Below are 18,618 nucleotides of genomic sequence, written 5' to 3'. Positions count from 1 at the left end.
ATCTATGACAGCTAGCTCAAGTAACGCACAAATCAAGAAGGGAGAAGGCAACAGACCTGGGCAAGAGGAGGAGTGTGGTTGGGAGACGGGGGTGGGGGATGGGCGGGCCGTGGGTGGGAGACTGGGGTGGGGGATGGGCGGGCCGTGGGTGGGAGACGGGGGTGGGGGATGGGCGGGCCGTGGGTGGGAGACGGGGTGGGGGATGGGCGGGCCGTGGGTGGGAGACGGGGTGGGGGATGGGCGGGCCGTGGGTGGGAGACGGGGNGGGGGANGGGNGGGCCGTGGGTGGGAGTGATTTCAGTTGCTGAGAGGCTGAGGTTAACAGGGTTAGGAATGACTGCTTTGCAGTAACTGCTACCAGGAGGGGCACCAGCAGGGACACTGGGCAGGAGGAGCTGTCACATGATTCTGGGGTGGTGTCATTTTGCTTAGCTGTTGTTCATCGGCCATCGGCAAGAATACGATGTAGTTAAGTTAAAAAAGCTACCCAGGGGCTATTTTGAAATGTTCTGTCTTTTTTCATTCTTCAATTTATAATATTTGAAGATTCGAGGGCCATAAACTACCTTGTAGAAAAAAATTGCATTATTAAAACTTTAGGAAGCTTTTAAAACTGGTCGGTAAAGACAAAGTCTTGCTACAAAGTTCAGGCCAGCCTAGAATCCCACTGCCTCCACCTTGGCACTGCTGGGCTCACTGGCATGAGCCATGAGCCACCATCAAGACATTTTTTTGACAGCATTTCTCTACATAGCTCTGGCTGTCCTAGAACTCAGCATATAGACCAGGCTGGCCTCAAACTCCTCTGCCTCCCTAATACTGGGATTAAAGATGTGTGCCACCAGGCCCAGCGCTACCAAGGGGCTTCTGATAGCTATTTAGTAATGCTGACATTTTTGTACAGGTCCCTTTAATTGATGTTTAAGATGGGAAAGAAAAGCTGTGTCATGTTCTAAACAGTTGAGAACCAAACCAACCACACAGGCAAAAGTATAAAGAACAAGGCTAGACAGTTCCCAGAACTCCTTCACCACCTGTCTGGAAGGGAAGGCTTGAGTTGTGAGCTTTGACAGTAGTCAGAACCCGCCTTAATTATGATTAATAAATCATAAAACCAATGTCCATTTCTTTTGATAGCTTAGAGATGAGATGACCTACTCTGAAGTGCTGAAGCCATGACTCAGACAACAAAGCAGTGTGCTATTCCTGCCGGACTCCAAGGCCTCACACCCTACCAGTTGTGTGTAAAGCAGCCATGAGAATGTGTGTGGGCTGAGAAGACCTGAAGTTCTGAGATTACCAAACTCTATAGATGCTTACCATATACCTGCGATGAACAGGAGGTATTAGCTTTTAGTTTTCATTTTTCTGAGCTATATATTGAAATATATACATCATTATGTGGGGAAAGATCTGTATGACATTTCCCTGAAACTATGATTTAATGAAGAAATACTGTAGGCTCACAGGTGGCTGTATCTTATATAACGTATATCTTATATTACTGACAATATCCTATCTTCTCTTGTGGCCACCGGGACGGTTTCTTCCACATCACCCTTTCTTGGTATTCATCTTTCAGGTGTCTGGGAGGAAACACATGGGGAACGTGCTGAGTCAGTAGGTAGGTGCAGCTGGTCTGAGGACTGCCCTGAGCTGACCCTTCCCCTTTGCTGGAGACTGTTCTCCACAGCGACAGTCTTCAGCACTGAGCTCGCTGCTAGTCTAAGGACCAGTCTGTGGCTCTGCTAGGAGCACCCCTTTGCTCTCTCTGTCCAAGATGGCTTCCCTCTGAATCCTCAGCACGGGCCTCATCTTCATATCTGCTAATCTGCCAAGAAATTTCTTTCCCCCTGCTAGGAGTGTATTACTCTGCCCAATTTGCATTACTAGGCTCCTTTGTGAAAAACCCTTAGGTCTACTCTCTTCAGCATCACTGCGTTTCCAGGCACAGGCCCTCCTTTTTCAGAGACCATAACACAGGAGTCACCCCTGGTGACTTGCATGTGTATTGCCTGTGGCCCCACTCCCTGACTTCTCTTCTCTGACAGGCTAGGGACTTATCCTGATCGATGCTGGCAGCTGTAACTGCTAACTGCAGCAACAGGGGATAAAGAAATACTGACAAGCAAAACTAGCTTTCAGCAAAGGGAGAAGCTGACTAGTGTGAAATGCTTCCCACTACCTCATTGTCTAACTATATCCCCAACAAGACAGCAGCCATGTTTGCTAGAGCCAGCTACTCTGCTCTCAGGTTCCTAAGACACTGAAGGCAGCTTCTGCTGCTGAAGTATATCCCAGGCATTTTTCCCAGGAAGGGAGGGGAAGCACACTGCTCAGAACCACAGTAGTGATGTCAAAATGAGCAGAGGCCCTGAATGAACCATGCACCCCCAACATCCTTCACTCAGAGCCAAGGAGCCCAATGCACCAACTGTGACCACAGCAGCCTGCAGCTCCTCCTAATACCTGTAACTCTCAGCTCTGAGTGGCTTCTGTGATGCTAACTCAGATGCAGCAGAACCTCCTGGACCTTGGAAGGAAATTTTAGATAGATGAATAAACAGGCAGATAGAGATAGATAGATAGATGGTAGACAGACAGACAGACAGACATGCTTAGTGTCTCTCATCCCCAAATGCAAAGCTTAATCTTTTCAGGACTGGTAATTAATTCAATTACTTGTTCTACATTGAGCTTTTTTTAAATAACAGACCTCATTCATAAGCACCACGAGTTAAGACGCTTTATTTAAGTTGGGTCATTTGCTGGGAGAACTGCCTTGTTTAAGAGCCAATGCCATCTGAAATTTTTCATTGCAGTTGACTTCTAAAACTCAAGGCCCAACCACATGTCACTCAGAACACTGTATCTGCCCCTGCAAGTGTAGCACCGAGTACACAGCACTGAATCCCTCTTCTCATCAGCTCTGACTAAAGAGCGACCCAGGCAGGGGTTGACACCAATGAAGCTCTTCCTTTAAACGCTGCATCTGAGAACAGTCTCCCACCCGTGAAACCTCCTGGTAAGGCTAACATCTTGTGAATGGACTTCATGCAAGTAGATAATGTGACTTTTGTCCACTATAGGAAAAAACCAGTGAAATTCAGAGAAACATCTATATAGTCCATAAGGATCTATCAAGACACAGATGTCAGAACCATGGCACTTGGCTTCATTAATTCTGATATGAAATGCATGAGCACAATCAATGGCCATCTTTAAGGGCTGTAGGTGATCTTCAATACTGACAACAAAACTTGATTGCAAAACTGCATCTCTCCTTGAAAAGCAGATCTTAATTTTTGACATTATCCACTGTGCCATAAACAATTTTTTTAAATGTAAGGTTTAAAATACAAATGATACTAAAGTTTGCCCCGAAGCTGGTTAACATAGAAAATAAGCAGGATAAATGGCTTCCTTAAGCATGCATTTACACTGTAAAATGACCATAAATTACAACCCTGTTTTAGAAAGAATTTATGTGCTTAATATTCTATTTTCTTGGTAAATAACTTTATTCCCATTCGTTATAGGTAGATGCTGTAGTCTTGGATGATCCCTGTCAGAAGTATTCAGAAATGTGTAGAAATGCATGACAAACAAAGATGATAAACAGTCATGAAAGCGCTTCCTAGGTGTGGGCCTCAGGCTGACTTGGGATACCAATGAGAAACAACAGATTATATAACCAGGGCAGACTAGCATGGACATCTGTTGTTCAGTGTGGGCTCACTCATACGATGGAGTAAAGCATGCGACTCTGCCTTCACCTCGGAATATTGGCATGGCTTCAGAGAGATATTTAAAATATAAATAAATATGTATATATAAGCTACTTTAAATCCCAGGTAAAAAGAGGACGACGACCAGGCAGTATATACCACAATGTACCACAGAGGAGAGCTAGGGGATACCTCTGCACCTAACTGTGGAGCTCTCAACAGCCGTCATCAAGACCAATGAACCAGTTTGGAAATATTTAAAAAGCATCGTCAGTAGATTTCTCCCTCAACCCAACTCAGAACAGTAGAAATGTGTCCCACTGGCCACTGCAGGAGCAGACGGCACACACACACCCACTTTCACCTTTGAACTATGTAACAGTGCCACAGTCCCTATCTTCTGTGGATGCAGCTGACACGCCCATAAGACAGTCAGTCACAGTTAAGTCACCTTGTAACCAGGGTGACTCGGGGGACAGGGTTTGGTGTTACTCTTCTCATCCTGCAATCTCTCTCTGCACCCCCTCTCCCATTATTGCTATGGTCAGCTGATACATTCTCAGCCACCCACAGATCTACAAGCACCGAGCTTCAGGCTCCCCTTTGCAAACAGACTCACATTCTGGCCCCTGCCCACCTCACTGCTGAAGAGTCACAGAGTGGCCTCTCAAATGAATGTAGCTCTCAAGGGGAACACACTGCTTACACTCTGTGGGAGGGATAATGACCCTTCAGGAAAAGGAGGCACCGGATCACCTGCTTGCTGTCTTAAAGAGAGGTTTTTCTCTCTGACATGACCAAGGCAGCAAGCATTTAACAACGCTACGGTGTGTTTCAGAGTCAACACACTCAGCTGATACAAAAAGAGAGAGCTGTGTCAAGCAGAGCCCTGAATGGCAGGTGCTCCAGATGACACTTTTGGGAAATGTGGCTCTTCCCCAGCAGCTCCAGGCACTCACGTCCTCCTCACCTTGACAAAGTAGCATCGACTTCAGGCCCAACTATATACACAACTGTACTTGCAGCTGAGCGGTCATAAACACACCACATAGAAAGGTATGTCAAAAAGACATCGCTCCTTCCTAAACCATGACCCCAACCAACCATTACATAACAGATAAGAAAGCAGGAGTTTCTGCTTACCACTGGTTACCGACCTCTAAAACACTAACAATGAAATTCCACTTAGGAGATAAAGCCTTAGGCTGGAGTCAGCACATCATCCACTAGTTTGCTGAGCACCTAAACCCCCATCTGCACTGGAGCACACAGACCTCTGGGCCCTATCGGGAGAACACTGAACAGGAGGCTGAGGTCAGGTACAATGGAGTTGCTGGCGATCTCCTCAGACCATGTGCAGGCAAGGGAAGGCTCCCACCCCATCCTGCTGGTGTCTCTTCTGGGGCCCTAAGCTGAGAACTTGGTTGATGTCTCTTACTGGTCCTGAGGGGACGGAGGCTCGATGGCCAGCCTTACTGCACAGACACAATCCCATCCAGCAACGTGTTTCCAACTGGCTGCAAATTTAGGATTTCATCAGCGACATGAAAAGCTCTACACAGAAGGTACGCAAAAGCTGTTGCTAGATTTTCAGGAACAAAGACACAGCTGCCAAGAAGAGGCAGCTCTAAGGCAGCAGCTGGAGGTGAATGGTGGGCGAGCAACGAAGGAAGGGGACAGCAGAGGATGCCCCGCCCACTTAAGGAAAATTGATATTTTACAAAAAAAGATTCCCCAAATATTTTCTCAAAGAAAGAGCAACTGCTGTGCATGATGAGGAGTCAGTCCTTGTGGCATTAGGACCAAGACTGCCAATCAGAACACTAAGACTGTACAATACGAAGTTTCAACACCCATTGGTTACTGGGCTAGAGCTGCATCCAGAATTCCTTTCCTGTGGCATTTTGAAAAACGTGGCTGGAGGAAAGGCAGTGGCTTTCTCTGCTGCAGAGGTCCCATCCAACCACTCTGAGTCAGGAGGCTTCTGTGCTGGGATGGCCGGCTCCAGAACATCTGGGTGCACTGTCACAAAAGAAGGGAGATGAGTTAGTGTAAGAAGTTAGAATAAGAAGCACTAGAAATAAGCTTCTTGGGGGCTGGAGACGGAGAGATGGCTCAGTGGTTAAGAGCAATGACTGCTCTTCCACAGGTTCTGAGTTCAAATCCCAGCAACCCTATGGTGGCTCACAACCATCTGTAATGGGATCCAATGCCCTCTTCTGGTGTGTCTGAAGACAGTTACAGCATACTCACATATATAAAATGAATAAATCTTGAAGAAGAAGGAGAAGAAGAGGCTAATCTTTATATTTCATGTCCTATTCACCTGTTAATGTTTTCTTCATTTAAAACACTTAGGACAAATTTACAATACAGAAAACCCCAAAACATTTCACCCACGAAGCATACATGTGCCAGGCACTGGACACTCGTGACTCCCTACCACATTCTTTCTCTCCCACCCCATGTCGGGTATGTGTGTGTGAGTGTTTCTTTTTTAAAATAACATCTTACGAAGTAGCCCAAGATGGCATCAAACTCATGGTCTTCTTGCCTCAGCCCCTGAGTGCTGGGATCACAGATTCATTACCTGCATGACCTAATTTCTTAACGGAAACTCTTAGAAGTAGGCACTGTCATCTGCATTTTATGGATTAGGAAACTAAACTACGGAGATCAAAAGTAGCAATTCAGCCAGGCGTGGTGGGACATGCCTGTAATCCCAGCACTCGAGAGGCAGAGGCAGGCGGATTTCTGAGTTCGAGGCCAGCCTGGTCTACAGAGTGAGTTTCAGGATAGCCAGGGCTACACAGAGAAACCCTGTCTCAAAAAACCAAAATAAATAAAATAAAATGATCAAAAGTAGCAATTCACGCTCAAATATTGGGCTGGAAGCCCTATGGTTTTCTTGGCACACTGGACCCCCAATATGATGGAGTTACCAGTAAATACGACAAGAAAATAGAACCAGGCACAGTACTTTAAGGAAGTTTGGTGCAACACTCTGGACTGGGTAACCAGTGCTGATGCAGAGCTGTGCTGTACCCGGTCCACTGAACGCCGACGGCGCCCCACCATGTGCCGTCACTTTCTTCACCTTTCCAAATGCCCCTGAGTGGATCCTGACAGACCACCCTCACTCCTATCGTGTGCCCACTCTGCCAAGAATACAAATATACTGAGATATACTAAAATACAGCACATTTTAGATTTTTTTTTCTTTCCCATCCAGTAATTCTACCCAAGTGGATAGCCTTGGCACATTTCTAACAGCCAGTCACAAAGACAAATTTAGCTAAATGGCACTCCATGTGTGAACACACCACGTTTTGATGCTCATTCACCTGGCCATGGAGATCTGGGCTGTTCTACTGTGACCAGCAGCATAGGAAACTCTTTGTTTGGGGGCTGGAGAGGGGCTCAGCAGTTCAGAGCACTGGTTAGTTACTTTTTCAGAGAACCTGGGTTCAATTCCCAGCCCCCACATGGAGGCTCACAACCTTAAGTAACTCCAGTTTCTGAGTATCCAACATCTTCTGACTTCTGTGAGTTTTGTATGTCTATGATACACAGACATACAAGCAAGCAAAACAGCCATACACACAACATGGTAACATGTTTAAAACATTTTAAACTTTCTTCTTTTAACTCTTTACATGATATAAGCAAGAAGCAGAGTTGGCAAATCTCATGACAGTTTTATGATGACCATCTTGAGAAACTGTATGCTTTTCTACAGGATGTAGGACTTGACATGCCACCAGAAATGCTCAAGGGCTCTGACCTGGTCTCTGTCAAGTATTGTCTGGATTCTGAAACCACCATCAAATGAGTGTGAAGTAACCCACAGGAATGTCCACACCATCCTCACCTAGAACAGTGTTTTTCCCAACAGTATAAAATGAGATACAGTCTAATGGCCATCAAGAACACTGAGCTGTGGCACAGGCCTCGTTATACAGTGGAATACTCTTGTGGGTGACAGTCAGAAACAAAAGCATCTTGTATAAGCAAACATGCATGAAGCTCAGAAACAGAACTGGGTGAAACTTGTTAATATGAATTCTTTTGTATGAGGTCCAGAAACACTAAAAGGCAGACAACATATTCTCTAGCGCTATCTGTGAAGATGCACCTGCCTGTTAAAAACCAAGTGATGGTTAAAACAAAAGACACCAAGCAAGCAGGGAAGCAGCTGCTGCTGAGCAAGTGGGAGACCTTCCCTAACGTGAATGGTGCACATACACTCACCACACTGTGCTCTTTATACCTGAGGTATCTTTGATAGCAATTAGGTCTTTGACAAAGGGTTAGCATAACTTGGAGAACATTGTTTCACCTTAAAAATAACTGATGTAGATACATACATTGAAGGTTGGCACCCCATGCTCAGTTCTCTCACATTCTGATCAGTTAGCTGTAGCTAGCTGTAATGGACTCCAGCTACTGCAAAAAATAATTTCACTGAAAGCTACACTTACTCATATAAATAAATAAATCCTTAAAAAAATAAGAATGCAGTTAGAGGTTATACTGATTTAAGAAAGTGGCAGCAGTAGACTTCCTCTAGGTTCTGTGACCTCATTGATAACGTGTGGTTGGCTAGGATTAGAGTACCAGGCATAAAATCCTTCCTGTTCACCATGCCTGAAGATCAATCAGACATGGGGCTGGAGAGATGGCTCGGGGGTTAAGAGCACTGGCTGCTCTTCCAGAGGACCTGAGTTTAATTCCTAGTACCCACATGGTGGCTCACAACCATTTATAAGGGGATCTGATGCCCTATTCTGGCATGCAGGGGTACATGCAGCAGAACACATAAAATTAAAAAAAAAAAAAAAAAAGACCAATTAGACAGCTGTTGGTTACTCCCAAGATGTAAGTACTGCTATGCATTACTGGTGATGTCTTGTTGTGTTGGTCACTGTGTACAACCTAACCTACATTTAAGGCACACAGAACATCAAGAAGGGGGAGGGGGAGGGGGAACTGCAAGAGCAAGAGGACCAAGACATCTGCTGTGAGACTGTGCTCTACAAAAGAGAGGGATGCCACACCCATAAAAGATCAACAAGACCTAGACAGTGACACCATCAACTGACATGCCAGCATGAACAGAGGAAATCAGACAGGGCCTGCCTCGAGATGAAGAGCTTCAGAAAATTAATGACCTCTGAGACAGGGAGGCCTAAAACCGTGTACATATGAACAGCACTAAATGGATTCAATAGGTTGTTCATATATATGTGTATGTACGTGTACGTATGTTTTGTATGCATGTGTATATGTATATATATATGTATATATATATTAAACACACACACACATATATAATGTGGATGTCACAAAAATAATGAAAGAAACCAAGAGAATATATGAAAGTAAGAGGAGTGCTTAGAGGAAAGGAAAGGGACAGGACAGAGGGAGGGAGAGCAGTGCATGCGAATGGGGACTGACGGTGACTAGAGTGTATTGTCCACACGTGTGAAATGTGACAATGACATTAGTAGCTTCATAAACGCTAATAAAAGATACCGTTGGTCTATTCATAAATACTACCTACTAAGTGCTGTAGTGCTTGGTGTCTGGTTAGATGTTTGGGATTAGCAGTGAGCCAATGGATTAAAAACACCTACCCTCTGGACCCTCGGCTGGCCTGATGCTCAGGGTAACTAACAGATCATCTGTTAACAGCTTCTCCATGATGCTCACAATCCCAGGGAATGGAAGGTCGGGGAAAGGCTTTAGGAACACACTAAATTATCCAGGCTCTGAACAGAATCTCCAGTGGCCCCAGTTCCCCTGTTCTAAAAGCCATGGTTTACCTTTTGAAGGCAAAGGTTTGCATGTCAAGGGCTCTGATGAGGAAAATCACTTCGAGCAGCATGTCTCAGTGTGAGCCTGGGTGCCTTACAAGTCTCACAGCCACTGACTCTCAAGTTTTGAAGAAAATGGTTCTTCCCATTCCCACCCCCCAAATACATTTTTTATGTGCCTAATACAGCTAGTTTGATCCAGTGTGCGGTATAGCCTGGGTACCAGTCTTAGAAAAAGCCTGCATGTGTACTCACTAGGATCCAGGAAACAGCTGCGTGCTTAACCTCTAACTGCTGTAAAGCCAGGGAGGGAAGGGAAGTAGAGACAAAGAGTAGAAAATAACAGTGCTCTCGTCCCGGAAGGATCTACCTAATGACCCTGCAAGGGCCCTTTCCCAGCCTTTGTACCATTCAAACAAACACGCAAACAGAGCAAGGAAGACCTGGGTGTCCCTTCTTCACCCCTCCAGCAGTACTGAGATCTTTAAATTCAGTCAATTTCAACTCAAAACTTTCTACGGGTGGGGGAAGGGCAGAGATTTGTGGCTGCATGCTTAAGAAAGAAGCTGAATTCATCACGGTGACAGGGAGAGTGTTGGCAGAGATCTGAGCTATTTATTCTTTTAGGAAAATCCTATAAAGAATGACACAAGGAAGCCTCTATCTGCAGTCTTGTTCATCACACGGGTGAAGAGCTGATAACAGATGTATGCAGCTGTGTGATTTAGTGCCAGGAGCTGGCCCCTGATGTGTATTAATACAGCGGCAAAGCGGGACGCGCCTCTCTTCATCACTCATTTCTATAAAAGAGGTGGGATCCGAGATGGCCCGATGCTAGGCAGAGCAAGCCCATTTGTTCTCCTGACTGATGGCGCAGGCTCAGGCTGTGTCCTTCACCTCCATGGGGCACTCAGGTTGTGAGGAGAAAAAAAAGGAAGAAAGAAAGTGAAGCCGGGCTCAGTCAACAAGTCAGGGGAGTCGGCCCCATGGGAAACACTTACAGGTAACATCTTCTTTAATGCACTAACTACATTTCCTGCTTTGAATGTGGAATAAACTCTTCCCAGTGGTTCTGTTCTCATAAAGCGCTAAAGCTGGGCTGGGGTGTAGCTCAGCAGTACAGCACTTGCCTCTGAACATGAGGGCTTGCCTAGGTTTGATCCCCAGAATTGGGGGGGGGGTGGAATTAAAAGCAAGAAATAGGACCAAGGCATTAAGGAGGGGGAAAAAACGAACAAAAATGAAGAGGAAAGGCTTAAATTCTTTAAACAATGCAGGGGAGACAAGGAGTGAGCGGAGTTTCACAGTCTGGAGCAATCCTATTATACATACAAAGGATGCCTAAGAGTTTAAAGGGCGAATCTGAAGGGTGAGGGAAATGTCTGCTCTGACCCTGTAAGTTACTGCACTTGCTTTCAGAAGGTGACTTACGCATGGATCAGTGGGAATACGAAGAACTGCATCCGTCCTTGAAGCTGAGGCAGAGGCTGAGTCAAGTACTGTAGACAAACTGCCTAGCTCACAGCCTGGCCGGGTGGAAACCACCACAAAAACTCACAGTAACTACCATTAGACCTGAGATAACTGTTCAGGATGAGCCACAGATTAACAGTCACCCCAAACAGAAGCTCAAAGAGGGCCACTTGAGAGCATGAGAAAAGTCACTCTTAAAGGCAAGGTGGGGTCCACACTTGCCTGCTCTCCATCCTCTCTCAGCTCACAAGGGACCTGAAGTATGTGATGTGCAGCTCAGGTTAGGTAAGCTTTAACCCAGCTGTCTGGGTACAGAACTGCTTTGGGTGCAGGCCTGTGTCACAAACATCCTCACAGCTGAAAGAGGTCATGTGTATGATTTGTTAACATGCGAGCTTCTGCCTGCAGCCCATCATAAAAAGCCAAGTAGAGAAGTCTACTTACGTATGCATGTCAGTGCCCAAAAGTTTCTTGGTTTTGTTTGTTTTTCAAAGGCAGGGTTTCTCTGTGTAGTCCTGGCTGTCTTAGACTCACTCTGTAGACCAGGCTGGCCTTGAATTCAGAAATCCACCTGCCTCTGCCTCCTGAGTGCTGAGATTAAAGGTGTGCACCACCAATGAATGCCTTCATATTTTGAATTGCTTCAGAGTTTGAATTTTTTTAAACTAGGGACATTCAACCTATAGTTTATCTAGAGAAAATAATTTATGATGGGTTTGAAATTCAACAAACTTCATAACATGTGCGGTAAAGTATACATATCTTAAGTGTAAAGCTAAAATCATTTACATTCTCCTGTCCAGTCTGTAATGTAAAACATTTCCAGAGCCCCAGATTTTTCTGTGTCCTCTCTTGGGCACTCTCCCATCAAAGATAGCTGCTATCTTGGTTTCTAACAGTTGGTATATATTTTATATAGAAACAAAAAAGGTTTATCTGGAAAATTTGTTTTTAATTAGACATTTCATGATGAGTAAAAATGGGCACACTATTATACACAGCCAGTGAGACTGCATGGCACTATATTCACCAATGAAGAAAGTAAACAGGGCCAGGCATAGTGGCACATGCCTGTGATCCCAGTATTTAGGAGGCAGAGGCAGATGGGTCCCTGTGTGGTAAAGGCCATTCTGGTCTACAGTCTATGTAGAAGGACAGCAAGAGCTATACAGTAAGACCCTATTTCAAAATACTGGGGGGGGGGGGGAAGGGAGGGGAGGGGAGGGAGAAAAGAACAGAACAGAACAGAACAGAACAGAACAGAAAAGAAAAGAAGAGCCAACTGGAACTGGGGAGATGGGTCAGTGGGTAAGAGCACGGCTGTTCTTCCAAAGGACCCAGCACCCACATGGCAGTTTATAATCATCTAGGATTTTCTGGCCTGCATGGGTACCAGGCACACAAATATGTAAAATAAAATAAAAATTATTTTTTAAAGAAGAGAGTAAAGGAACCGGTACCCACTGACCACTGCCCATGCTGCTATCCAGGTGGCTCGCTTCAGCGTGGACCTCACTCCTGCACAGGTTCAGACAGCTGGGGACAGCTGACAGAGGAACACAGAAAGCCCAGTGACAGGATGAAAAAGCAGACTCCACTGTCAGAGAGACCTGTGAAAATTACTGTCAGCATCAAACTTTTTACACAAAACAGGATTAGAGATTCCTTATCACAACGATTACAGGGAAAGGTATATGAGACACATGACTTAGCATTGGGGACACAATGGTGCGCTATAGATGACAACTGTATGCAATCACCTGGACTAGGGCTAGAAAAAGATGCTGAGGCCACAGGTTTCCGTTTCCTCTTAATGTCACGTGGACATGGTGGTCCCCAGTGTACAGTAGCCTGCCTGCAGAAATGAGAAGAGAAAGAGGAGGAAGAAGAAAGATGTTAGCATCGCGCCCTTGTTATGAGGTACCATGCTGTCCGCAGGACTCCTCTGCCCCTACAGACACAGACAGACAGGGTAACAAAGCAGGCAGCTCTCCGCACTCACCACTGCAGCTTCTGCACAAGCTCAGCATTACTGAGAACCCACAGCACCTGGCACTCTCAACTACGAGCAGATTTCAGGGAAGCAGACATTCAAGTTTAGAGTAAATATGGTTCCTTACATCATTTTTTTCAGTGCTTTCCCATATAAACTCTAACTGCAATTGAGCTGAACTTACTAATGAAATACCTACTTCCACAGGACAAGGCACTGAAAGGGTGTTAATGACCCGTGAACAGGGACATTTGCATAGAATTATAAAAAGTTTAACCCTGCAGAGCAGTGGTGATCACAGTTAATCCCAACACTCTAGAGACAGAAGCAGGTGAATCCCTGAGTTCGAGGCCAGCCTGGTCTACAGAGTGAGTTCTAGGACAGCCAGGGCTACACAGAGAAACCCTGTCTCAAAAACCAACCAACCAACCAAAAAAATACCACTACCACCATCCAAAAAGAAAAAAAGCACAAAAAAAGTTTAACCCTGCTGCCACTGGATAATCTGGATTTAAAATGTTCATCTATGTGTACAAGTGTTTTGTCTACAAGTATGTATGTACATCCTATGCATGCCTGGTGCCTGAGGAGGACGGAGGAGGAGGGATGAGGCTCTCCTGGAGCTGGAGTTACACACAGCAGTGAGCCGCCAGCGAGCGCTGGGATCAAGGGTTCTCCACTACTGAGCACTGAGCTGACCCTCTAGCCCCGGCAATCTGGGTTGCCTTCTTTTTCTTCTTCTTCGTTTTTTTAAAAACTTTTTATTGGTTCCTTGTGAATTTTCATATCATGCACCCCAAGCATAATTTGGATTTTTAATACTGTTTATATCACAAGTTAAATATTTGGTTTCTGTGTTTAAAATGTAAACTATGTGTCAATGTGTTAAACTGTTGGATTTTCCACTTATTTCACAAATCAAACACCTAAATAATCTAAGCTAGGAAAGTAAGATTGTCCAGAAGACGTTAGACTTGACAGTGGACGGAGCTGCCGTAACATCTCAGTCTCCCACCTCCTCCGTCCCTGCAGTCTGATGAAGCTGACTGTGTGTCACTTTCACACAAAGCTTTCCGTCACCACAGCAGGACTCACGTGCCGCACGCGAATCATTATCTGACTGGTGAACATACATCACGCTTCCCTAATGAGGCTTAATCCCCCTGAGATTAGAACGGGGATCCTGAAAGCAGGCACCATATTTACACTTCTTTCATAATTATCCAATGATCTACTATCCTGAGCGCAGGGCAAGTGCTGATCCTCATTAAGTATACGGTAGCCAGGACTTACAGGAAGAAGAATTTTAAAAGTCAAATGGTCAAACAAATGAATGAATCCTGAAAAGTAGATTAAAATTGTAAACTTTATATTATTTATATTTTGCCACAATTTTAAAAAAAGCTATAACCCATTTTTTAAAAAAAGAAAAACAAAGAAAGTCAGGTGTGTGGGACTGGAGAGGACAATCAGGAATTGCAGAGAACCCAAGTTCCCTTCCCAGCACCCACATGAGGTGGCTTAGACCTGCTGTACAGGGGATTGAGTGCACCCGTGTGCATGTGTGTGTGTGTGTGTGTGTGTGTATGTGTGCATGTGTGTCTCTGTGTGTTTGAGTGTGTGTGTGTGTGTGTATGTGTCTGTGTGTGTGAGTGTGTGCATGTGTGTCTCTGTGTGTGTGTGTGAGTGTGTGTCTGTGTGTGTGAGCATGTGCGTGTGTGTGTGTCTGTGTGTGTTCGTGCACTCGTTAAGATGTCTGAACACTCAGAGGGCAGGCAGGAGGAGCTCAAGGCCAGCCTGGGCTACATAGCCAAGTACTGGGCTCCCAGGTCTACATAGCAAGGTCTTTTTTCCCCCTAAAGCTAAACAAAAGGAAAAAAGAAAACCCATTTAATCATCTATACTGATCACTCTGTCATGCATGCAAGAGTTAACTTCAAGTTATATACTTCATGATGTTAATTCTGAAAGCTGAAACAATTAATTCTGAATAAATGGGAAAAGTAATGAAAATGGTTGATTTCTTATACCTTACACAGACCCACTGAATGGCTTTAACCAGCATGCGTATTTAATAAATTAATGAGGTGACTGAGTACCAAAAGCACACAGGACTTCTGTCTGGACAGAGGGACAGACACTTTGATGCCAAAACTTAGGCCTAAAAGGCTGCGGCAGTACAGAACTGTGTTCCTGATCCAGACACAAGCACAGATCAGAACTGCACCTCTGCACACAAGGGCCCTAACTACACACAGACTGAAGCTCTACCTACCTGTGCTCTCGCCTAACTCGGGCCACTCAGCCACAGAGACTTCGGGTGTGTGTTAGCCACCTTTTCTCTTCACCATAAGCTTATCAAAAACAAAAAACTACCGACGTCCTTCTCAGAGTAAGTGTTGGGAGCAGTTCTTAGATCAGGACAGTAGGAAACAGAGAGGGGGACAGGAGCGAGAGGTACCAGGGGTCTGGGTTTCTTCCTGCCAAGATTTACTTTTTAAATCTTTTTCAAAGAATAGTACAAAAGACAAAAGCAAATCACCTCCATATTACTTGAGAAGCAGCACTTACGGGCTGGAGAACTGGCTTGGTGATTAGGCACACTGGCTGCTCCTGCAAAGGACCCAGCTTTGATTCCCAGCTTCCATTTAGTAGCTCAGAGCCACTGACACTCCAGGGCCCTCTTGAGGCTCCACAGGCACTGCACACACGTGGTGCACGGACTACGTGCCGGCAAACAGCCACACACAGAAAACTAACAGATGCAGAATGGGGTAAGTGGCGTTTATTTATATCACATCTTCACTTCCCGAGCTTTGAATTTTTGGTTTATGTCTGTAATGTGGTTAAAGGCCCAGAGTATCAACATCTTTATGTATGTACTCAGGAATACTTACCACACACTTTCAAGAAATATGTTTTAAGTAAAAACTGGATTTGCTACTGTATCAAATGTTAAAATGTTAACCACTTTAAGTGGAACTATAGCAGTTGTAGAAAGACTTCGTCTAACAGTGCACATCATCATACGCACTGTATGTCCATGCGCTGTCGGGGACTGGCAAGCTCAGAGCAGCCCCCACTCTCCAGTCCTGTCCCTCATGAGCAACACTAAACAAAGACTTGAGGGTCAGCTGCTCCTCAACTAAATAATCCCAACGTCTCCGCTCATCCTCTCTTCCAGTCCCACCTCTAACAGCTTCCAGGGACATTCTAATTGCTTCAACTTTTGGAACTCTCTCAGAGGGGAAAGAACTGCAGGATTCCTAAGCAAACCAAGTCCCCACACCCCATAAAACAAACATTAGTTGATCATTTTACTTAATTGTAAAAGTTTATTTTGTTTGCATTTTCTATCATTCACTAAGCTCTAAGTGAACACCTACTAAGTGCCACACATAGTACTAAGCACTAAGAACATAGTGATGAGCAGACCACTCCTGCTTTTACAAGTCTTCAAACCAAGTCTGATCTGCAGCTTCAAGGCTTTTTTGGGAACAGACATATGTAATAGAGACTGGAGCATTGAGACAGAGAGGAGAAGGCACATGCATCCCTAAATCTCGTATAAACATCCTTGCCCTCATACAACACTGAAACAAAGCTCTAGAGTGGAGTGCTGTTTCATAGGAGGTAGGCTGAAACATGGAAGGGATTGTGTTCCTTTCCTTGTTGGGACTTGAGGAGAAACAAACTCTGACAAGAGGGGCAGTAAGTTCCTCCCTCTCTGATAACAGGGGCACACTGGGACTGAGTTCTGCTTGCTTGGGGAGAACCTGACAAGAACAAAGAAGGACAAGGACCCGGGACAAGCCTGAGGAGAAGGAGCTGGGTGCTTGGAACAAGGAGACCAGAAAGGGAGGCTGCTGTGCTAGTTTCTGGGAGCTCAGGCTACTCCCGAGACTGCTGCAAGCAGATAGACAAGTGCTGAGTCTTCTGTTTCCTACCCAAGCAGTTCTGATCATGTATTCCAAAATAATTCAAAAGTGGATATAAAAATATTTTAAGAGAAGAAAATAATAAAGAGACAGCTCCCACCCACATCCTGACTTGCAGGGATCTGACTCCTGGCCTTTCTTTACGGTGCTGCTTCTCAGTGTAAGTCCTTTCACTGTGACAGTCCCAGTCAGCTCTCACCATAGCAACAAAACCAGCTCCCAGGAAGGAGAAAGAAGAGGTGCTCTCACCACCTGCAGAGCCTCCTATCAGGCCAGGCAGAAGACTTAGACCTAAGCAGAGATTGAGAGCAGTGTGTAGTTGGTCCTGCGCTACAGACAGCACATGCTGGGCAAGAAGCCTCCCAGCTGCTCTGGAGACAAAGAAGGCTAAGCAGAAGTTAGGCCTGTGTGGCTACCAGGCTACAGTGTCACTGTCGACTGGTGTGACAAATGGTTACTAGAATCACTAAGGCGTTTTCATAAAATCCACGTCTGGCTAAGATCTGTATTTAGTGTACAGAATCAGTAAAGGGTTTACTTTGGAATTTGCTCCTGGATAACTCTGATAGCCTCTGTGATAATTACGGAGTTACCCCCAACACCAATCTAGTCAACTACACAGTCTAAATACTCAGACTAGATGCTAACTAAATATAAATAATACAAATATCCCCAGCATATAAGCCAAGAACCCACTCTCCCCTTGCTCCATTTCATCTGGCTGGGCCCCAGGACTCTGCCCACAGTCAGTGAGTGCATAGGTCAGGCTCATCCTTCACAGTATGTGTGTGGGATCAGCATTTCTCCTGCTGGTGTCATCGTCTCCTCCTGTGGAGTGTGGTCGCATTTGCCAAAGATTAGAGATTAGAAGCTAGAGGAGAGGCCAGCAGCTGGTAAAGTGCATGGTATGTATTAATGAAAAGCTGAGTTTGGACCCCCAACACTCACACCAAGGCCAGGCACAATGGCATGCATTTGCAGTCCCAGCACTAGGGAGGTAGAGACAAATGGACCCCTAGAGTCCACTGGAGGCTGGTGAGAGCTCAGTGGACTAAGGTGCTTGATGCCAAGCCTGGGGGCCTAGACTTGATCCCCAGGACCCACGTGATGAAAAGAAAGCACCAACTCCCACAAACTGCCCTCTGACCTCAACATGAGCGCTGTGCACATATCCCTCCCACCCCACCTCCAAAATAGATGCAAAAAATAAAAGTAGAAACCTAAGGTGCAGAGCAGCTCAGGAAGACACCTAATGGTGACTTTTGGTCTCCATGTACAAGCATGTGGACACACACATGCACACATACCACACAAACATGTACACACACACTCAAAGAAGCAGGTGTGGGGATAGCTAAGCAGAATAATAATTAATACACTTTAAAAATATATTCCTTCCTAAGCAGTCTCTAAATTCTTCCGTGAAGGTGAATGGTGATTAACAATTAATGGAAAGAGAAAACTCTTTCTATGCTCCTGTAAACACAGCATTGCTACTTTATTTGTGGAAGGATCAGGTGAGCTGCCGGGCCTGCAGGGTTACTTAGGTAACCGGGCAGATTACTGTGTCCCAGGGGCAGGAATGTACTTTTAGGGGGAAAATACTTTGAAAGAAATACATGCATGTTTAATAGAACTCGTGCTGGCAAAAAAAGAAAAAAAAAGAAGAA

At 45.2% G+C, this 18,618-nt stretch overlaps 1 protein-coding gene across 3 annotated transcripts in view; it reads right to left on the bottom strand.

Annotated features, from left to right (window-relative positions):
• Window positions 1–857: 857 nt before the first annotated feature.
• Gpatch2l (G-patch domain containing 2 like) overlaps window positions 858–18,618 on the bottom strand; it is a 51,732-nt gene continuing 33,971 nt past the window's right edge. The window contains exons 9-10 of one of the 3 annotated variants that reach the window (XM_021179228.2): window positions 12,778–12,872; window positions 858–5,750 (exon numbers count right to left, since the gene is read on the bottom strand). In XM_021179228.2, coding sequence (XP_021034887.1) covers window positions 5,575–5,750; window positions 12,778–12,872 — 271 coding nt within the window. In that variant the 3' untranslated portion in view covers window positions 858–5,574. Of the gene's footprint in view, window positions 5,751–12,491; window positions 12,628–12,777; window positions 12,873–18,618 lie in introns of those variants that run through there. The other 2 variants (XM_029484626.1, XM_021179229.1) reach the window with 2 other exon arrangements.

Source organism: Mus caroli, chromosome 12 (genome assembly GCF_900094665.2).
Source record: "Mus caroli chromosome 12, CAROLI_EIJ_v1.1, whole genome shotgun sequence".
In the NCBI taxonomy this organism is placed as follows: Eukaryota; Metazoa; Chordata; class Mammalia; order Rodentia; family Muridae; genus Mus; species Mus caroli.
Note: the sequence above shows the minus strand (reverse complement) of the source record. Positions and strands in the feature narration are given on the sequence as shown.